The 22,854-nt window shown below is 39.3% G+C and overlaps 2 protein-coding genes across 2 annotated transcripts in view; both read left to right on the top strand.

The window, feature by feature from the left end:
• Positions 1-1,487: 1,487 nt before the first annotated feature.
• On the top strand, positions 1,488-19,714 carry cry2 (cryptochrome circadian regulator 2). Its single transcript, XM_024280997.2, has 13 exons — positions 1,488-1,786; positions 7,329-7,437; positions 7,654-7,796; positions 11,271-11,455; positions 12,939-13,027; positions 14,440-14,580; positions 14,677-14,802; positions 14,890-15,075; positions 15,150-15,301; positions 15,923-16,125; positions 16,224-16,304; positions 16,373-16,821; positions 16,973-19,714. The coding sequence occupies exons 1-12, from the start codon at positions 1,629-1,631 to the stop codon at positions 16,813-16,815; spliced, it is 2,016 nt and encodes a 671-aa protein (XP_024136765.1). The 5' UTR covers positions 1,488-1,628; the 3' UTR covers positions 16,816-16,821; positions 16,973-19,714.
• A 2,364-nt stretch (positions 19,715-22,078) lies between these two features.
• mapk8ip1a (mitogen-activated protein kinase 8 interacting protein 1a) overlaps positions 22,079-22,854 on the top strand; it is a gene marked incomplete in the record, with an annotated part of 20,939 nt that continues 20,163 nt past the window's right edge. Inside the window, 1 exon segment of the mRNA XM_024280992.2 lies at positions 22,079-22,854. Coding sequence (XP_024136760.1) covers positions 22,809-22,854 — 46 coding nt within the window.

Genomic DNA, 22,854 nt, shown 5'->3' with positions numbered 1-22,854 from the left:
AGTAAGCCACGATTGGTCCGTGTCCATTTTAGTCTGTTTCCATGCCAACTACTCTCCTTTTTAATAGTGAGCATGTTAGCCTACACTCCTTCCACTATAAGTGAGCTTATGAGAATCTGTGGTTGTGTCCGAATTCCCCCCCAACTACTGAAAAACTATATAGTGTGGGGGATTCGGAGACAACCTGTGAATCAAATGCTTCCAATGTTCGATGTAGGCCTCCTTTTATTGAATGATTAGAATTTGAATAACTTGCGGTACAGCGAAGATATCAGGAAAAAAGTAGGATTGGCAAAAATGTATTAAGATGCATCGGAGCACAAATGGTTATTCTGACAAAATGAATAGTATTCAATTCAATTCAAATAAATTTTATTTATATAGCTCAAAATCACAAAGAAAATTGACCTCATTGGGCTTCATACAGGTAATTTTAGTTAGTCATAAAATATGAAAAAATACCCAAAGACTTAACAGACTAAATAAAACTGGTTATCCCTGCCCTTAGACCCTCCCTCCCGGCAAGGAAAAACTAAAAAACACGAGTCAGGAAAAAAAGAGCTGTAGTAGCTGTTTCTTAATAGAAGTCTATGGGATTTGGCCTTTATGGGACCAGTAGGTTTCTGTTTGGAATGTGAGGACGGAGGAGCCACTCAGTCCAGTTCTCTATACACAGTCAATGGTGTGAACACCATGGGCTGAACTGGTGTTCAAGAGTGTGCTGAATGCGCGTTCTTGACCATGCGTCAAATGCCTGGTGTGTCCATATACTCTAAAATACTTTAAGTTCCTTTATTACTGTAATATTTAATTATATAATTTAAAAAAGAAGTCAATTAGATTTTTTTATGACTGAAAATGTTTGCCTCTTCTCAAATATTTTCTTAATTCTGGACAGTTTCAAAAAATTTTGGATAGAGATGTAAATGGAGAAGTGAGGCATTATTACAGATAAATCAAGTCCAATACCACTATCTGCTTCTTTGATAGAATCTGTATGAAAAATAATCTATACATATTTATTTCCCCCAACCTGTCCTTTTTTTTTTTTTGCAAATATTTAACTTAAAGTTCGAACTGATTGAATGGTCTACATTTGATATTTTAGAAAATCTAGGGCTCAAACACTGACTTAATGTGGTTTCACTTCATATAAGTTAATTGAAGCAAATTAGGTCATTTTATTTGTCAGCTGTCCGTTTATTTACAAGACCTGACAGATCTGGGTGTACCTTAAAGTCATTCGGAGCTGAGTTAAGCCTGCAGGCCCCCGGGCTCCACCTGCTGAGCGCTCGGTCGGATGCAGCACATGAAACGGCTCCCAAACGGAAACGTGACACAGCTTGTTTCCCCGCCACTCCTCCACGCCTTCCTCTGAGCCAACCAATCACAATAGTCTTGTTTTATAATTCACGAAGACGCTCCTCCTCCTGTCCAATCTGCGAAGAGGACCCGTGGGCTCAACTCGGACCACGCCCACGGAGCTTTGACCACGCCCCTCAAAGTGGGTTTTCATTTTACAGCAGTAAAGTTTGTCGGAGTCTGCGCAGGTGGTCTCCGTTCGTGTTTATATTCAGTGTTCTACCAGTCTGGAGGATTATTCTGTAATGGTGGCGTAAACAGGAGTTATGGTGGTGAATTCTGTGCACTGGTTCCGCAAAGGTCTGCGTTTGCACGATAATCCGGCGTTACAGGAGGCCCTGAATGGAGCGGACACGGTGCGCTGTGTTTATATCCTGGACCCCTGGTTCGCTGGTGCGGCTAACGTGGGAATTAACCGATGGAGGTTTGTCATTTAATTTTCTTTACAGCTGAATTTTGAATTTAGACTCGACATTGTTACTGTCAAATGAAGGTTTTTCAGCTACGCGTTTGTACGTATCTTTGGTTTGGGCCTCCGTTCTACGTCGGTTAGCTAGTTAGCTAAATAAAAAAGAAGGCTTCATGACGAACTCCGCGGGAAAAACGCACATTTTAAGGTTATCACCTTGCTATAGTTGTGTTTCTGGTCACACACGTTAATCTTGATATATTTTTTAAATCTACTCTGTTCTTGGATCAATTCGATGTATCGTTAAAGTGTCCATGTTAGATTTAAAGTAAATGAAAACAAACTCTTTAGTTTGCAGAGTTGGCGCAGGCGCAGTGTCAACATTAAGACTCGAAATTACATAGTAAAAACCACTCACGTTTAAGCTTTTTGAAATTCTTGTTTGTGGCAACAAATACACTATTGAATCATAAATCCACATTTCCTTTCTTTTATATATATTTACTTATTTAGATATCTATCATTACCTTCCATAATTTTAGTGTGAACGCTAAGATCCTAGTGACAATTCCTAAAGATGTCGCAATTAACCGCTAAATAGCTGAAATCACTGAAGCTAATAGCTGAAAACTCTGAAGCTGATAGCCAGCTAAAATATTAGTTCAATGCCAAAATAGCTTAAAAATGACAAGTCTAAGTTAGCCAAAACAGCTAGCATGTAGCTGAAATAATTTAGCTAAACTCCAAAATAGCCTAAACAACAAACAAAAAAGCCTAAATTAGCCAAAACAACTAGCATGTAGCTGAAATATTAGCTAAACTCCAAAATAGCCTAAAAAACCCTGAAAAATGCCAAAATAGTCCAAAAAGCTAGCAGAATGCCATTGTGATTTTAAACTTTACTTCACCCTGACCCCATAAAGTAGCGACTAATTGACTGTTAAATTAGTCGTCGACTATTTCAATAGTCGATTAGTCGTCGATTAATCGACAAATCGTGGCTGCCCTGTTGCACATCCATTTCAATCTCCTGTTCCACCATATCCCCAAAACAAACTCTTTAGTTTGCAGAGTCAGTGCAGGCAGTGTCAACAATAACACTTGAAATGACAAACATAGCAAAAACCACTCATATTTAAGCTTTTTGATATGTAAAATGATTGTTTGTAGTCACATCAACACTATGGATTACACCTTAAATCCATGTTTGCTTTCTTTTTTATATATTTAAATTTTTTCCTCAAAAGAAAATTAGTAAAATATGTAACAGATTTTGCTGGAATCATCCACACTTATGTAGAAAACATGTGAGCTCCAGTTCTAGAGCATGGTAATGGTAGTGTGATGGTGTTTTACTGTGAGAGTGAACAGGTAAATCTCATTTCATGAACCGCTTTGGTGTGTTTTATTATATCAAGCATGATAATTGAAAAACCAGCACTAATTCAGGCAGTTAAAACTAATATTACTTTGTGCTTTTGTCTGCCTCCACAAAAGTAATTTTGTCCTAAATATCGGTTATAAGCCTTTATGTGAAAATATCAGATTAAAATATTGTATTCTTGCATTTTACCTACAAATTTGACCTCGTAATGTATTTTTAAAAAGTCAGTAAAGGCTTTTAGTGTGTGCAAGAACCCAAATTTAAGGAGGAAAAATGTATTTTGTAGGATTGGGTTTAAAAATGGCTTAAAGCAAACATGAACTTTAGAGGAATTCTTTAAGGATGTTGTGATTCTGCTCTCCTGTCTGTGAGTCTGGTTCTATGGAGATAAAAAGGGGTCATGCAGTCGGTCACATGAGGAACAGATTCATGGAGTGATAACCGCTTAGCAATACAATCTTGTGGACTCCATGTAACCGCAGGAGAGTCACACGTGCTGAGCTGCTCATACAGATGCTGAATAAATGTCCTGTTGCTGCACCTGCTGCTGGACTTAGTGACCTGAAGAACTGGAGTTCTGGATTCCTAGAAAATAGTTTTTTTGATGAAACATGCTAAAAAAAACCAATTTATTAGTTTTAATATATGCAAGTTTTCACATATTATCTTTGTTGATCATATTTTTAGACTTATGATTTGGGTCTGACAGGTCGCCAGTTAGCCGAGAATGGCTTTTTTTTTTCTTTTTGGACCAAGCTTGAAGAAGAAACTTTAGCCACTTCTCATCATTTCAGTGCCTCAACATGAGCAATATTTTTTCTTGCTTCTGTTGGCATATCTTTTAAGCAAGTGTCCATGTTTGTGTAAAAAGACAAAAAAAAGCAGTTCAGTTTATAGATATAACAGATTCTCTGTCCTGGCAGTGAAAACTCGCAGGCCACTTTATTAGGCACGCCTGGCTAGTATCAGTTGGACTTCCTTTTGCCTTCAGAACTGCCCTAATTCTTTAGTGGCATAGTTTCATCAAGGAAACATTCCTCACAAAGTCTGGTTCATATTGACATGACAGCATGTTATAGTAGCTGGAAAATTTGTCAACTGAACATCTATGATGCCAATCTCCCGTTCCACCACATCCCAAAGGTGATCTGTTGGGTTGAGTTCTGTCGAGGACAATTGAGTCCACTGAACTCGTTGTCAAGTTCAAGAAACCAGTCTGAGAGGATTCTAGCTTTATGGCATGGTGCCTTATAGCATCAAAAGATGGTACACTGTGGTCATAAAGGGGTGGACATGATCAGCAACAATACTCGGGTAGGGTTTGGTGTTGGAACCGCAATCACTTTGTACTAAAGGGCCCAAAGTGTTTCAAGAAAATATCCCCCGCACCATTACACCACCACCACCAGCCTGAACCATTGATACAAGGCAGGATGGATTTATGCTTTCATGTTGTTGAAGCCAAATTCTGACCCTACTATCCAAATGTGGCAGCACAAATGACTCAGACCAGACAAAACTTTGATGAATTGTAGCCTCAGTTTCCTTCTATCAGTTAGAACCAGTCTGGCCACTCATCTCTGACCTCTGGCATCAACAAGATATTTCTGCCCACAGAACTGCAGCTCACTGTATATTTTCTCTTTTTCTGACCATTCTCTGTAAACTCCAGATATGCTTGGAGGTGAAATACTTGGTAACTCAGCCGTTTCTTAAATCCTCAGACCAGTCTGTCTGGAACCATCAACCATATCACGTTCAAAGTCACTTCAATCACCTTTCTTCTCCATTCTGATGCTGGGTTGGAACTGCAGCAGATTGTGTTGACCATGTCTACATGCATTAATGCATTGAGTTGCTGCAGTGTGATTCAAATTTGCATTAACGAGATGCTGGATAGGTGTGTCTAAAGTGCCCAGGGAGTGCAGGCTTTTTTTTTATTTCATGTTTGCAGCCATATTCGCTCAAAGTTTACATTTTAATAATTTCAAAGAAATCATATAGAGAAGTTGATGGTGGGACGCTTAGACATTCACCAGATTAAACTTTTCAGGAATCTTTCAAAAATGTTGTAGCATTGACCTTCTGTCAGTGAATTTATTTTCTGTGGAGGTAAAAAGGGGTCATGCAGACGGTCACACGAGGAGCAGATTCATGCAGTGATAACTGCTCAGGAACACAATCCTGTCGTCTGCATGTAACTAGAGGAAAAGCCACACGTGCTGATCCACTCTTATAGATGCTGAATAAATGTCTCAAATTTTCTATCTGCTGCTGGCCTTTGTGACCAAAAGAACAAAAGTTTTCTAATGAAAACGTGTCATCTGAAACAGAACCTGAAATTTTAACTCAGAAAATCAAACCAGATATTTACCATTTTCATCAGAAATTCTGGATTTTTTTATTCTACTCTTCCTCCAAATACTTTGTTATAGTGAATTAATGTTCCGTAAAAAATCTTCAGTTTAAAAAGGAATAAATATTTAATTGCCTCAAAAATTTAAAATATTATTTTAACTCAGGTTTTTTTGGAGCCAAAATATTAGAAAACATATTTTTTGAATTAAATGACGAATAGTAGACATTTTTTTCTGAAGTTTGCACTGAAATATTAAGTCTCTTTAAAATACTCTTCTTTATACTGTATGTATCTTTTATCATTGTATTGCTTTTTATAACTATTGTTTAAAAAAACAACTTTTATTCTCAAAAAGCTTTGTCTATATTAGTCCTATTTATTTTATATAAAGGTTCGGTTAAAGCGCCAAACTACTAATTTTAAAAACAACTTTATCTGATTTAAAATATGATTTTGCTTAATTTAGTTCACTTGCTTATTACATTTTTATCAAATATTTTATTTTGTTTGTATGCTAGTTTGTAGATTTGGTAGTTTTTATATAACTAGTAAACTAAACTAAAAATAAATGATCAGTTTTATACATGCAATATACATTTTTACTTTAAAAACAAATTGAAGCAGAATTTTTAAAATAAAATAAAAGGTAATAAAGACTTTAAAAGACAAAATAATTTATGGACTTGTTTGACAAACTAATATTTTATCTTTAAATGAAAATATAAAATCCACACAACTCAATTTTCTTTTCAAAGAAGTTTGTATTATTTTTCAGATAAAAAACAACAGATATTTTTCCATATGAAATTAATAATTATTGCCTAAATGTATTATTTCTTTAGATAAATGTGGATCTTTGTTCACTTCAAACCCTTTTGTCTGACCTTAAAATTAGTTTTAGACAAAAATGTAAAAAAATAAACAGATATTTACTCAAATTACATTAAAACACCAATCAAAAAAATCGTAGAACCAAAATGGAACAGACTTTACCCATCCGCCGCCGCCGCCGCCTTCAGGCTGTGCAGCAGTGGATTCTGTGCAGAGCTTCTACTCAACAAGTTTAGCATCTTTGCAGATCACTTTGCTGTGGCGACCACAAGTGATCTGAAATAGTTTCACTGCCTTCAACTCATCTCCACCTGTGGGCTCCAGTTTGTACCTCCATGTCTGATATGTTTACTGACACGAGCGCTGTCAGCTGACTCAACACAAAAATGAGCTCAGATGTGTTTAAACGTGACATCGCGGTGCTTAAGTGAAGCCAAACTTCAGGCAGGGCAATACTTATAACTTTTTCTGCATCCCCTCCCCTGCTAGCTTACAGCCCCTCTCACCCCCAACCTAACCCTATATCAGAGCTATCCAGCCGTACAGTTTTGATCCAGATTCCAGCTCAGATGAGGAAAACAAAGACTTCCTGGATCTATTTGTCTGAATGGAGTGGAGAAGGGAGCTTGTGGCATGTTTTCTGTGATCTTTTTCACAAAAAGTAGAATTAAGATGCACTTGGAAATTCAATTTAAACTTAATTTTCTTAATATATTAAAAAAAATACCACAAGAAATAGTTAAAAACCCAATTTTCATCAGAGTGGGTCTTTAAAGGCGGGTAACAGAAAAGATGATTTATCAAAACAAGAGTTTGTGTTTCAGGGAAATGTAAGAAATGTGACTCATGCCAGAAGCTTCCTTCTGGTTCTTTTGGTTCGTTGGTTGTGTGAGATGTCGATAATCAACATGTGGATGTTCAGCAGCAGTCAAAAACTGCTTTTCTCCTCTCATTCTCTCCCCTTATCTTCTCTGTTGTCTCAGGTTTCTGCTGGAGGCTCTGGAGGATCTGGACTGCAGTCTGAAGAAGCTCAACTCCAGGCTGTTTGTGGTCAGAGGACAGCCTACGGAAGTCTTTCCCAGACTTTTCAAGGTCTGTGCTCCCATCATCCCCTCTGGTTTTGATTATGACAATCTATTTTGTGTTTAACTTTGACAAAGAGACTCTGAGACCAGACAAAGTGAAGGGAAATCGTATCGATTCAGCATAAATAAGAAGTTCAGGTTTCTCTAAGTTTGCACTCCGAGCGCTCGTCTCCATACTTTGATCAGAAAGTGGCGCAGCATCAGAATCTGCTTTCCTCTGCAGGAGTGGAACGTGACCCGGCTGACATTCGAGTATGACCCAGAGCCTTATGGGAAGGAGCGGGACGGCGCCATCATCAAGATGGCCCAGGAGTTCGGCGTGGAGACGGTCGTCAGAAACTCGCACACGCTCTACAACCTGGACAGGTGTGGAGCATCACTACAACAGACACTCGGCTCACTCAGGAAGTTCCTGCTGTGAATTTTTATTCAAAACTTAAGATAGTTTACCAACTTGCAGCAAATCGGCTCTAAATATGGTTTAAGTTTTAATAACATTTTTTTCAAGTTAAAACTAACTTATTCAGCCTAAAAGTATAATCAGTCGAGACAAATCCAACATTTTCTCTTCATTGTTCATTTATTTGAAGCCTTAATGTTTTCAAGCTGAATTAGTATTTATCTATTTATTTGATAGGGATAATGCACATTTATGAACATCTATCCAGACAGTAATAGATGTAAATATGTCAGATAATAGCAATAATTTAAATTTACATCTGCAGTCCCTCAACAGGATAAAAAAAGAACATGGAGATATTGGTTAAAATGTAAAAATCACAATAAAAGCACACCAGGAAGACTGTCTATCAATAAATTCTGCGTTCACACTGAACTTGATTTTTTTGTGTGTCAAATTCTCTGTTCGGCACTTGCCCCAAAACCTATTAGCCTCTATGCTAAACGGTTGACAAAGATGATGCCGAAGAATCAGGTTTATCTATTTTGAAGAGCTCTTCCTGTACGGTGAGGTCTGAATAAGGGTCACTTTTAGTACTTCTTCAGTCTTTCTTGACAAGTTGTTATCCCACAGAAGTTTGAGGAGGGAAAAGAATAAACATAAAAATAAAATTAGAGGACCTTTTTATCAAAGTGTCCATAAAAATAAGAAAAATATCATGACGTTCAGGTGGCAAATGATCAGATTGTTCTCTACCTGCTGATTAAATCATCAGCTCATCACAGGCCAAAGCAGAGTTTCTGATTGGTTGATGGAAATTCTTCACCAAAGTTCAAATATTTGAATTCTAAAATCGTCACGCTGCTCCGCAACTCTCCAAATATGCCAAGAGGACCTGGATGCAGACATGATGGCGGCCAAACATCATCAGCTTGAAACAGAAATTCAGCTTCAGATTTCAAGTTGTAGCCACTTTTATAAAACTTTTTTAGTGCCCAGAATTAGCTTAAAATGTGTCAAAAGAGGGTAAATGCGTTATTAGTTAAAAACAAGAATATTAGCAAAAATGTTCAGATGTTTAAAACTCTTAAGATTTTTACATTGGAGCGTTAGCTTTGACTGTCGTTAACTTCAACCCTTTACAAGATTAAAATGAATCAGCTGATTCTGAGCAGAGATAAGCAGTGGAATATAACCCTTTATATTAATAATGTGTTGCATATCAGTGAATAAAATTGAAAGTGTTGCTTACCAGCGCAAAACTGCTTTTCTCTGCAGATCAGTTAATTCATGTTGAGCATTGTAGGTCTTGATAGAGACACATTAGATGTTAAAAATCCAAAGATTAAACCCCAAAAACGAAAGTATTTTTTGACCAAAATGGCTGGCGTGTGAGGGGCGGTGATGTTCCGGTTCTGGACTTCCTTCCGGCTAATTATTTTCAGGCGTCATCTTGTCTGCAACCAGGTCCCCCTCAAACATGGTGGTGCCAGACCGCCAGACCTGACGCCCAAAACGACCTCTGATCGTGTCTGTACATTGACTCAACATTCAAACTGGATGCCTCTGCTGCATGAATAACGTTCAGTTGAACGTAACTCATGAGGTTAAAATCGGGACTTAATTTTACAATAAAACGTGTTTTTTTTAAACTGACGTGAGGAAGATCAGCGCTTCTTTCCTCTGCACAGAGATGTTTGCGTCTCTGTCTGAACAGAGCTGTGAGGCCTCAACCACCATGAACCATGTGGGTCCCTCTAGTGTCCTCCTGCAGTAACTGCAGCTCACACCGCTTTGCATGTGCGCGGTCAGGTGGCTGCGTGGAGTCAGATTAGAGGACTTTCTCCATGCGCAGGCCAGCAGAGCACGGAGCTGCTTGTTGCATAAGCACAGGAGCATTAGAGGCAGCGTGTCATCTGAGAAAGGGCGCGCCGGCTGCTGGGGGATGCATGGCTCTAACGTGGACGTGTGTCCAGCTTGTTGATGCAGAAGCAGAATAGACTCTAAAAATGATTTTCTAAGGTGATCCATCAGAGTTTTTCTGGTGGATTTTGGTCCTCAGAGGATGAACAATCCAAATGAGTGATCTCAAACCTTTTTTAAGATACTGACCAGTTTAAACAAGGTTGAAGTGAGTGTCTTTTTTTATTTTTTATTTAAACTTCCAGTTTAACTTTTGAGGGTAAAGTTTACCTTCATCTTCTGTAAAATATCTGCAGCTGATTTAAACTTTATTTGTACATTAGATAGGAATCATGAAAATGTGATCTAGATTTTTCCTCAATCCATAGAAGTGAAAAACCTTAAATGGAAAAAACAGAGATTATTGTTTTGTTTTTCTCTCTCTGTGGCCCGATACCAACTGTTCTACCGACCGGTTCCGGCCTGCAGTCTGGGGGTTGATCTAATCTGATTTACCCATAATAGGGGTGTTAAACTCCAGACCTCGAGGGCCAGTGTCCTACATGGTTTCCAACTGATCTTCTATTGTAACCTAGACACAAAACACACCCGACTCCAGTAATCTGCAGCAGAAAAGGCAGAGTTTCTGAAAAACCGACGCCGGACAGCCCTGTTCTAAAATGATTGATTTGACCTTAAAAAGCTTTAACTTTTTACTTCCCTTAAACTTGTTTCCTGATGTTTCAAGATTTAAACCTATTGAATTGTTTTTATTCTAAACTCAAAGCAGATTTGATGATCCGTTTTTCTCACAACTTGGTGACTGCATGAAATTCGAACACGTAGTGGAGGATTGAACTTCCTGCTGCGCATGCAGCACGTGTTTAAATCTGGAGGGCGATGGTTGCTCTGGCGCTCACTTTGTCAACAGGAAATAGAGTGGTGGATGCAGAAGACTTCTTGGTAAAAACGCTTCTGTGGTTTCAGCTGGACGACCTAAAAAGTTTGTGCTAAACATTGGTTCTGTTGGTGAAAAGCAGCTCAAACGTTATTGATCACAGACGGTGTTAGAAGGTGAGAAGAGAGTTGTTGCTTGTTTTAGGTTAAAAAAAACACTTTGCATTTAGATTTCATTGAGCCCGTTTTCAAGTGTGAGGGGTGTGGTCTTTCAACAAGCTCACTCCTGATTTGCAAGAGTAGTTTCCATGGAAACATTGACTCAGAAACCAATTATTGCTTACAGATTCCTGGTTTCAACATGGCGCCGTCTATGTAAAATATGGCGACTGAATTGACTTCATTTGGTTGGAGCCGGAAGTAAACCCTTTTCTATTCAGTCTATCACTCCAGTTCTCATATACAGTCAATGGTTGTGGATTTGTTGACTCACAATAATATTTAGTCTTTTATTTTATTGATTTAGGAATAACATCTTAAAAACCAAACGATTCATGTCTTCAAAGAAACTTTCTGGATGACCTCTGCTGTTGTTTTGACAGAAGTTCGTCACTTTTTTCCTCTCTTCTTTGTGTCTACAGGATAATCGAGATGAACAACAACAGCCCCCCTCTGACCTTTAAGCGCTTTCAAACCATCGTCAGCAGACTGGAGTTGCCACGGAGACCGCTGCCCGCCATCACCCAACAGCAGATGGAAAGTTGTCAGAGGAAAATAGGAGACAACCACGACCAGCTCTACAGCATCCCGTCACTGGAGGAGCTGGGTATGTGGCTGAAGCACCTCTCAACCACAGAAACGTTTAAGAGATTTTTTGGGGGGAGTTGATTCTCTCTTTTTAAAGAAACTTAAAGTTTCTTCTGCAGCTGCAAAGATTTTACTTCTTTATGGTGCAGAAACTTTCTGTTTTAAGACTTTAAGAGTTTGTGGAGTTAAGTAGGAAAGACCTTTAATAGTAACAGTCCGCCTGCGCATCACATAATCTCTCAAAATATGTTTTGTGAATGAAATCCGAGTAGTTTAACTTCTAAAATATCTCAAATTGTAATTAATTTATGTTCTAAATGCTTAAATTGTGTGAAATAATAAAAACAAAAAAACGAGATTTTTATTTCACAAAGTTTTTTTCTTGTAAAAGCTCTAAATTAACTAATCCAAAGGTTTTTAGATGACAATTTTTTTTTTATCTATAATAAATCAGCACAAGAAGTTTTGTTTGTCCAGTTAATTTTATTTTTATTCTACACCTTCTTAAAGTGCAATAATAAAAAGGATGTTTTTTGGATCAAATTGTAGATTTTGAAGCAGTTTCCGTCCACAAAATCCAACTTCACATTCTTCACACATCCAAAGGGGGGGCTTCTTTAGAAGAGAACACACTGGATATCTCCTCATCAGAGGAAAGTCTGAACGTAGACTGAATGATGTAAATCAATGACAAATCTGTAGGATCTCTGAATAACCGGGAGAATTTTTACTGAAACAAATCCTTTTAATTGGAGGATGGAACAGATAAGAAAACAATACAAAAAACAAGCAAATGAAAAATAGGACACAGACACTAATATTAAACATTGCAGTAACATTATTCTGGTAAATCTGATCATCTGTTTTATTTATTGCATGTGGGATACAATAAATATGGAGGAGGAACTCCTCTTCCTCTGTATCTGTATCTGCCAGGAACAACACTAATAACTTTTTTACTCCTAAAATTCAGACAGAGAAGCTAAAAAAAATAAAAAAAAAAAAACAGATGAAAATGATTCTTCCATCAACTCTCCGCTGTCTTTCCGCTGATCTTCTTCATTGCAGCAGAAAAAAACATATCAACCTCTTTGACTAAGTGTTTGATATCAGCGCAAAGTTGTTTTTTTCCCCCAGCTTTCAGAATCTTTTAGAATTATAGCGCAAACAGTTTAAGAGTTTCTGTAGTTTTAAGTGACTGTGCGATTTTCTGACACCAGAACGGTTTTGGTGTTGCGGGTGTGTATTGGCAATAATCTGACAATACGATGCGTATATATCCCAAGACTGTACCAGAATTTATTTTTTTTAAGAGTTAGACTTATAAAAATCTCTGAATATCAATGCACCTTTCCTGTTGATAAAATGGTAAAATGTATTTAATTTAATAATAAACCTGCAACTGGATCTGATGAAAAAGAGAGCTAAGTGATTGATTCTACTTTAGAAAAAAGTTTCTTTTGTTTGTTTCTGAGCTAACCTGCAGGTCAACTTGTGTCCAGGTTTCAGGACGGAGCGTCTGCCTCCTGCTGTGTGGCGGGGGGGAGAGTCGGAGGCGTTGGACAGACTGAGCAAACACCTGGATAAGAAGGTAACCAGAGTCCTGCACACTCCAGATATTCTGTGTGGTTTAGTTTAACTAACACTGAAGAGTGGAGTTTAGAACGGGGGTGCTCATGACTTATACAGCATTTTTAGTCTAAAATGTTGTTCATGTACTAATAATTCAAAAACTGAATAGTAAGAGTGCTCAAATATCTGTGAGGTGACGGTGCAGGATGTATAGAACATGATGTAATCATCAAGGCCTGGTATTAGGCACCAAAGTCACGTTATTCAACTTTAAAGGTGATACTTCTACTATATCTTCAGTCAAAAAAGCTGTTTATGCACTAATAACTCAAAACTACACAGTAAGAATACACAAATATTTGTGAGGAGATAGCTTTGCCATGTGTATTAGTTAGAGGTGTCACTAACAATTTTTTCTGTCACTGATTTTTTTTTTTTTTGATTAGTCAATGATTATTTTTTACGTAAGGGTGCGATATTTTATTTTTATTTTATTTTATTTTTAACAGTTTAAGGTCCCAGATAAGCTATATGTTAGCATAAAAAAGCCCCAATTGCAGTATGTCATGGGGTTCCTGATCCCATAGTAAAAGAAAGCAAAAATATTCTTTTGTTTTTTGTTCGGTCAACTTTATTGTTAACTTCAATGAACAAAACCTGAAACATCACTGTAGTTTTGGATCATTTAACACCAAATCCTGAAAATGTTCCCCACAGTTTTTCCATCCTCAAAGTTTTGCAGCACTTTCTAAATCATTCTAATAATTCTAAATCATATCTGTGCAGAGCCGAAGGGAAAAGCCACTTTTCTCCTCAGCAGAATCAGCCGATTCTAGATGAGTATGTAATCCCATCACTGCTGTGCAGAGCTGAATATCAGCGTGAGGCTGCTTTTCTCTGTGTCAGAATCCACTAGAATTATGTTAGTTATGTAAAATGTTGAAGAGTTACTGTAATCAACAGAATGTAAACACTGGAGCTAAAACTCTGGTGGTTTTTGAACTTCAATCCCCTTTTTTTCCAACTACAAAAACACAATTGTTAGTTTTACTTTAAAATAGGAAGCTTCACCAACATTTATTTTGAAGATTTGTTTACTTCTGGTGACGGTAGCGCTGTACATTCGGCTTATTTTTAGTCTATAAATTCAAAATCCAACTTTTTTCTGCATGAGGATAGAAAACATTTCAATCATTCTTTTATAATAGAATGTAAGATAAAAGTTACTTTGACAACGATGTCGCGGACAGTAAGAAAGGTGCCAAGACAGGAGGATGCCAATTCGCTGAAGGATTTTTTCAACATATCTTTTTGTTTATTTATTTTTGATCTACCCACATGTTGATTGGAGGAAAAAAAACCCTTCTTTAGAAGATTGTGAAGATAGAAGCTGAAACAGCTCTAAGCTCCTCCCCTTTTCTGTCTCCTCAGGTCTGGGTGGCCAGTGTGGAGCACACTCGGGTCAACAAGTGCTCTCTGTACGCCAGTCCGACGGGCCTCAGCCCCTACCTGCGCTTCGGCTGCCTGTCCTGCAGGGTTCTGTACTACAACCTCAGAGAGCTGTACATGAAGGTATGATCCGCTCCGACGACGCGCCGCTCCTCTGAAATCACATTGTTTAGCCCCCGTGTGAAAGCGGACCTTTCCCCTCCTCTGGTTTCTCCTCAGCTGAGGAAGCGCTGCAGTCCTCCTCTGTCCCTGTTTGGGCAGCTCCTCTGGAGGGAGTTCTTCTACACGGCTGCCACCAACAACCCCAACTTTGACCGCATGGAGGGAAACCCCATCTGCGTCCAGGTGAGCTCCGTCCTCTTCTGATAAAACATCTCTATTGAAGCCGCTAAACTAAACCTTCAGTTGACCGGATGTCCTTTTTGCCTCCAGATCCCGTGGGACCAGAACCCCGAGGCTCTGGCCAAATGGGCAGAAGGACGGACCGGTTTCCCCTGGATCGACGCCATCATGACGCAGCTCCGGCAGGAGGGCTGGATCCACCATCTGGCGCGGCACGCCGTGGCCTGTTTCCTCACCAGAGGAGACCTGTGGATCAGCTGGGTGAGCGGCATGAAGGTGGGTGTTTGGGTTGTCTCGGCACCCCCTGCTGGTGAGGTTCTGTCCTCACGGCGCCAGCGTTCTTCCCGCAGGTGTTCGAGGAGCTGCTGCTGGACGCAGACTGGAGCGTGAACGCCGGCAGCTGGATGTGGCTGTCCTGCAGTGCCTTCTTCCAGCAGTTCTTCCACTGCTACTGCCCCGTGGGCTTCGGGAGGAGGACCGACCCGTCAGGAGACTACATCAGGTATGCTCAGACGTTCATCTTATTTAGTGTTCTAATTTAAGCTCTAAAATGTTTTAAAGTTCAGATTAAAGACGTTTATTCAGACTAAAGCCGAGCATCTGCTTGTAGACGTAGAAAGAGCTCAACTAGAGCTGTAGTTTCCTCATTTATTGCGGGAAGTTCTGAAAATAACCACAACAGGTGAAAGTCATGAAGGATTACAGATGTTTTAAGGTTGTAAAACTCCTCACTACAAACTACACCTTTTTATCAGACAGATGCATTTTATTTAAACTCTCAAAGTTCAAGCTTTCATAAAAAATAATTTGTTTTAGAGAATGAAACCAAAGATCTGATCGCAATCAAAGATTTATGGCAATTTAGGAAACTGAATGAATTCTGTACAGGAAGCATGACATCCCGGACGAGCCCCCAATTTCTGTTACACCCCTATTTGTTGGGTCTAGGGGATTGGAGGAGCATAATGCAAAAATCATTTTTTTGTCCTAACTCTAAATTAGCAAAACATGCTATATTCAAAAGTCAGAGTTTTGGTTTGATCTGAGAATCGTTGAATAGAATCAGAGTAACGATCCACGTTCCTAAGCGCCGCTGTGCTGACGCGTCTCCGTCGCTCTGCAGGCGTTACATTCCCATCCTGAAGGACTTCCCCAACCGCTACATCTACGAGCCGTGGAACGCCCCCGAGTCGGTGCAGAAGGCCGCCAACTGCGTGGTGGGGGTGGATTACCCCAAACCGATGGTCAACCACGCCGAGAGCAGCCGGCTCAACATCGAGCGCATGAAGCAGGTCTACCAGCAGCTGTCCCACTACAGAGGACTCAGTAAGACCCGCTCAGAAATCCAGCAGAACCTCTTCAGTGTCTATTCTGTCAGTCTTCATATAAAAGTTTTGATTCATGAAACCTTCTGTGCATCTCAGGTCTGCTGGCGTCTGTGCCGACCATCCAGGAGGAGGCGGAGCCTCCGATGACGGACGAGTCTCAGACCAGCAGCGGTCCAGGTATGAGTAGGGAGGTGTGAGGAGTTCATAGAAATGTTCGTTCCTGTTCTGACTTCTGCTTCTGTCAGACTCTCCTCACAGAGATCCGGCAGACGACGAAGCCGCCGGCAGCTCCACCGTTCCCGACTCCTCCACCTCAGCTCCTCCCCAGGACAAGGAGGACCCCGCCCACTGCTGCCACTCCCACCAAGTCTCCGCCCACAGTCCCTGCACCTCCACGGGTTCTCCCGCGCCGCTAAGCTGTCACAGCCCCCACGACCGATCCAAACCCAGCTCGCCCTCCTCCTCCTGTCACACCATGTCTCCTTCTCCCAGCCCGTCCACTCAGACCTCCCCCAGGAGGAGCAGCAGCTCGCGGAAGGAGCGGCGCAGCCAGAGGCAGAAAGCCCGACACGCCTGCTCCTCATCGGCCAGAGAAAACAAGAGGGAGGTGGAAGAGGAGAGGATGGAGGAGGAGGTGGAGGACAGCGAGGAGAGGATGGAGGAGGAGGCAGCAGAGCAGCTGCAGTGAAAGCAGGTGAGCAGGAATGTTTTAGAAGTTCAAGAGTCTCCTTTAGATTTTTGATCATCTGTGATTCTGAAACTTAAATGTCTGATGGGTCACGAGAAGCATCGGAGCTGATGGATTTCTCTGCCTCGGTGACTCATCATAGCTCCTCCGTCTGCAGGTGGAGATGAGCTTCATCACCCTGGAGTTGCCATCTCCACAGCATGGACAACAAGAGAGGCAGAACAGCTGTTGATGAATCATCTGAAGAGATTCCTGTTCTGCTGATCTTCATGCTCAGGTGATCTCCTCATCTCTGGTGGAACTGGAAGTCGTCGTCTTTGATCCCTCTTGTCTCATATTTGCGGGTGGATCAGGTTTCTGTTTCTGAACTTTATCGGGTTCAGATTCCAGATAAGTTTCAGACGTTTGCAGTCAGAACAACGGCGAGTCCAAAGCTGCTGCCAGAGTTTCCCTGAGTCGTATTCCAGAAGAAAACATCGTCTTTCTCAAGACGATCGAGCACAAGTCGAGCACCTTCACCCGTTTCCTTTAATACAACATTCAACGCTGCTTTGAATGAAACAGCAAAACTGTAAGGAAGGGTCGTCACCTCCTTCATTTTTTTATTTAAATATTTAAATTCAGCTCTGATCACTTCAAAAATCCTATTTTCAGAATTTTGATTTATTAAAAGCCAGTTTAAAGCAAAATACTGCATGAATACATTGAAAAATATTTTAGTAAATTCCACTTCTCTTTTTCTGCTGCTGTGAGCCTGAAACAGTTAAACAAATATAAAAGACGAATTGAATTTAGATTTTATTTCAATTACATTTAAAGTGGCAGAAAACTCGGATCGACCTCTGATTAGATAAGACAAACCAGAAGCAGAACCAGAGAGGAAGGCTGGTGGGGGTCAGAAAAACAAATAATACAAAAAAAAGTAAAAAAATATACAAAAACAACACGTTCAGATGTCTGCAGGGAGAGGTGTAGAGAAGAATGTTTGTAAAAGAGTTTTAAAGTCCCACTTTCATCATCTTCAAAGTTATTTCAAAGTGTTTTAATTATGATTACGCTCCTTTTAGGCAAAAAAAAAGTCATTTTTTTAAGTTATGGTTCCTGCAGAGCAGCAGGAGTTCATTAGAAATTTGCCTCTGGGACAGTTGGTGCGGAGCAACCCCGCTCCCACTTCCTTCTCTGTTGCTGAAAGCAGGGAGCTTGTGGCCCACCCAATGTATGTTCTGTGTCACAAATACAAATTTTTAAACTGGCATTTTTTTCATCTATTCCCTATTATGCCAATTTGCACAAAAAAATCCTCGAAAAAATGCCATTTTGAGCTTAATTCTCTTCATAAACGTCCTCCATCATGAGAAAAATGCTACAAGAACATTTGAAAGCACCGTTTTCATTGGAGAGAACCTTTAAAAAAAAAAAAAAAAGAAATTCCAAATGTCCATCCTGTTGCTTTGGGAGTCCATCCATCTTCTCTCCATCTGAGAGCTGCTGCGTTTAAAGTCCGTGGAGTTTCCCTCTTTCTCGGAGGGAGACGTGTATTCCTCCATCACAACAAGAATAACAGACGAGCACTTTTCAGGCTGACAGCACTCCAGAAATGCTGATTCATTAAAATAATCTTTACGGTTCGGAACAGAAGCCTGCCGGGACGGACATTTTTATAAAACCAAAACACAGGCAAGAGTTACAGAGCTGCTGTTCTGACCCGACCCGTAGGGCCCAAACTGACTTATGCTTCTGTCTTCAGTTTTGTTCTCTGCAGATGCATCCAGATTGTTCATATGTAAAAGTCCTGAAAGTCCTGATTATTTTTGCTAGCCGCAGTGATGTTTTTATAGTCCATAAATCTGTGTCTGCTCGCTCTTTTGTCATTTAGCTCATTAACACAAACACTATGTTAACAATTTACTCGTAGATCCTTGCTGCAGCTGAAATTGTGATTTATTTTTCTTCTATTTATCAGTTTGTAGATACAATTTGTAAATCTGTATTATTTTGGCTTTTAAGATGGAATGTTTTTTTTTCTTTTTAAATTGTTGTTCCAAAAGTGTCCACAAGGGGGCCCTAGATTCAGCAGGAGGTCAGAGTGCAGAAATAAATTTCTTTCTCTTTCACAAATATTCAAAGAAAATTATATCTTATGTTTTGAAAAGGTTAAAACAATTCACATTTAAGCAGAAATATCACTTTTTAGCAAAAACTTGTTCAATTTTATTCTATTTTGGTTGTTTTTAATATTTTGGTTTCAAAAGGGAATAAAAAAGTTTTACCTTTCAAAAATCCAAAGACAGAAAAACACATTTTTACTCTATTAACGCTGGTAGAAACGACAAAAATAGTTTAAGAAATATATATAAATATGTTTGCCATAATTGAGTTAGTCTAGTTTGAATCACAAATCAAACATTTTAAAACAGCATTGGTGACTTCAGAGCAAAAAAACCAAATCTGACTAAATCCCTAAAACAAATTGATTTATGTGTACATTTTCTTTCCTTATTCTCTTTATTTTAGACCACTTACACAAAGAAAAGCATTTTTTTGTTTGTTCAAAAAGTCTAAACATAAAAAATAAAAATAAATGAACTTAAATACAGCAAATTGCAAGATGAGTCCTCCCAATTTTGGATTTTAATTTCCTTGATGTTTTTTTTTTTCTTCTTTTGTTGAGTAAAAAAGTGAAACTTTTCTCCTCCAGTTTGACTCTTGAGTTCTGCAGATGACCGTCATCTCTTAGGTTTGGAAAATAACAAAGTCTCTAGTATTTTGCAAAACAGACTCTAGCAGCTGAGCTCACAAATCCCACTGCTCCCGAATGCAACACAAGCCCCGTTCTCCTGCAGTGATATTTATTTGTTTTGTAAAAATATATTTTCAATAAAATGCCCGAATGAATTAAGATGAAAGTCTGAGTTTTTCTTAATTTTTTGTGCCTTAAGGGATCGTCGGTGGTATGAAAACATTTTTTTTATATAATTTGTTTCTCCTTTTCCCTTCTCTGTTCTCCAAAATCCACTTTTTTAAAATTTATTTTAACAGAAAACGTTTAGAAATCTAATGGAAGGAATATTTCCTGGTTCTGACTCAACAGCTGTGTCCGTAAATGAAAATCTGCTGCTTACAAAAGGGAACACTTTACACAGGTGGGGAAAAGCAGGAAGCAGAGAAGCCCCGCCCCTTCAGCTGAGCATCACCTGACCTGCAGAGAATTCCCAGTTCCTCTGAGGATTCTTCATTCAGTGCAGAGAATCCTCTCCGCTCTGGAACGTCTCGTTCTCCAGATCTGCGGTTTCAGCTTCCAGCAGTGAGAAGGAAGCACGGAGCGTCGCTTCAATCCCTCCGAGGAACGCATCTTCATCCTCTACTCTCATTAACTCCTCCTCCTCTTTGCCGTAAAAAAAAAAAAAAACTGATATGGTTTTCAGAATATGATCTAAACAAAGTAACAATGTTTTTTAACCTTTACAGCACATTCCAAATCATGCAAATATCTTTCTATTATCATTTTTATACATTATAGGTTCGTGAACAAACCTAAAGATAACGGTATTTCTTTCAAAAATAAAAGCCTTCAAATGTTCCAATTTATCACAACGGAGTTCAACAACATTTTATTCTAAAGAACTGAAAATGTGTTGAATCTGCTGCATTAGGAGGTCATATTTACTGAAATCTAAACTGTTTAAATCAAAAAAATCTTCATAGTTCCATTTGAACAGAAGACCCTTATTTTGTAGCAGCTTCACAATTCTTGCATCCATTGAACAGAAAACCTCCATTCTTCTCTTTGTGCCACGGAAGAAAGTGATCAGTTTGAAACTCCGCCTACTTTTCGGAGGTCATTTTCACATATTGATGAAAATGTTGTTCTGCTAAATAATGTGGAACGTCCTTCTTTAGTAGTAAACTAATGATCACAGGTGTCTGACATTGATTTCTGTGATCAAAACATCCAGGAGTTTAATTAAAATAATAATAATTGGAAGTTTTTGACACATACTTTCGACAATATTCTGCTATATGAAAAAGTTATGAGACTCGAGTTAAAACTCTGACGTCTGATATTGATGTATGTTTTTATATGAAAATAATAAGGTTTCAAAGACTATTTTAAATATAAAATTAGTAAAATAAAAAAAGTGTGGTCTTTATACATTCATTTACACTGGCTAAAATTAAGTTTTCCTGTGTATTCTATAATAAGTAGTTTTTGGTCATTTTTTTTAGATTGCCCTGAAAAGTGTTCCTACTGTTTTATGTATTAAATTAAAGCACTCGCAACCAGATATTTTTCTCCTTTTTTGTGAGAATGTTTGAGCTTTAAAAGAAATTTCCCTTGGTGGTGTAAATGTAAAGGTTGGAAGTCTGTTAAAACAAAAATAAACTTTATAAAGCCATTTTTTTGTTGTATTTAAATGTTTTATTGCACCACAATATTACAAATTTAAATAAAATACTTTAAAATGAATTTTTTCACAACAATAACAGGTTTGATTTAAAATAGATTAATTAAATGCAGGTCTCTATTAATTCATCATGCAAAAAAAAAAATAGCTGTAGCACTAATTTATATATCAAAATTGGACTAATTTAGTTTAATATTGTTTAGTTGGGTATTTTATGTTTTCTCTGCTGCATTTAAGTTGGAATTCTGTCGTTTCTGTTAAATTTGGTGAAGTTTGGTTTATTTTTAGATGGATTTTGATGACTTCAGGTTTGTTGTAAGTCTGTAAGCCTGCACAATAAATCACAAATTTATCTTTATCACGATATCAACCTGTGCAATAAGCAAAAGACAAATGGCTAGTTCCACCCGTCCCACTTCAGCTATATTCCTATCTATTGTTAAATTGTCCCCAGTGGTCTTCTAATCATGATTATACCATTTCTGGTCAAAATCAAAAAGTCGGGATCGTTTGTTAGGAGCTCATTAGAAATTGTGGGCGGGACTATTGGCGCAGAAATGGGTTCTGCTAATGCACTATCATCCCTTTGTTTACACTCTTTGCTGTTAGCTTACAGTGTCTTAAAAAATATAAAAGCTGCACAATTTTGATCAGATACCTGCTCGGATGAGGAAAATTAAGAAGGGGGAAGTGGCTGCTTCACTAACCTGAGCATTTTCAAACCGCTGGTTTTCATCTGCTCCTGATCCAACATGATTTGATTAAAGAAATACTCAAAAAAAACAGTTTTAACCTTAAATTATTCTAAATGTGTCCTCTATTATGAAAAAAAATGCAAGAAAAACATGTTAAAAACACCAAAACCTGATTTTCGTTTGAGTGGGTCTTTAAATGTTTCCACACGTGCAAAAGGTGAAGCTGAACCTGATTCCTGAATTGGAGAAGTTATTTTTAGACTGAATTGATGTGGCTGTTGACCGACTGAACGGCTGTTGTCCTTTGTGGACTGTTTTCCAGTGACTGCTTCCTCCCTGACTGATTTGCTGACTGTTTTTTTTCCTGCCTGTTTGTCTGATCTGCTTTCGCTGTTGATTATCTTCCAGTCAGAAGACGCCGCAGGCAGATCAGCTGATGATGTCATGCTGTGCTCTCATTGGCTGCTCCCGGCTGCCCCCCTCCCTCTCCTCTCCCTGCATCTCCTTCTCCTCTCAGTCCTCATTCCCTCCATCACCGCTCAGCCCCACCCACCTCCTCTGTCTCCTGTTTGCTCCCCTCTCTGCTCCTCCCAGAGAGATGATGCTGAGGCTGATGATGCTGATGTGACGCTGTGCTCAGCCAATCGTCAGGCGGAGGGGAAGCGGAAGGGGGCGTGGCCGGAGCCTGGAGCTGGTCGATGCTGGGAGGACTGAGAGGAAGGAGAAGAGGAAGAGAGGGAGGATGAGGAGAATGGGTGAGGCCCGTCCGACCCGAGGAGCGCCGACGCTGGCTTAATAAAGGAGGACAAGAAGAGGAGGAGGAGGAGGAGGAGGAAGAAGGAGGGGGGAGGAGGAGGGACCTGTACTTGTCGGGGGGTTAACCTGAGCCGTCATGGACAAATATCGACCGAAGAGACCCACCAGCCTGGCTCTGTTCC

Source organism: Oryzias melastigma, linkage group LG6, assembly GCF_002922805.2.
Source record: "Oryzias melastigma strain HK-1 linkage group LG6, ASM292280v2, whole genome shotgun sequence".
In the NCBI taxonomy this organism is placed as follows: Eukaryota; Metazoa; Chordata; class Actinopteri; order Beloniformes; family Adrianichthyidae; genus Oryzias; species Oryzias melastigma.
This window is presented reverse-complemented; position numbering and strand designations above follow the sequence as displayed.

Coding starts and splice junctions, on each gene's coding strand:
- cry2 (XM_024280997.2), top strand. CDS start 1,629: ATGGTGGTGAATTCTGTGCACTGGTTCCGCAAAGGTCTGCGTTTGCAC. Junction 7,797..11,270: donor ACGCTCTACAACCTGGACAG/GTGTGGAGCATC, acceptor TTGTGTCTACAG/GATAATCGAGATGAACAACA. Junction 13,028..14,439: donor GCAAACACCTGGATAAGAAG/GTAACCAGAGTC, acceptor CTGTCTCCTCAG/GTCTGGGTGGCCAGTGTGGA.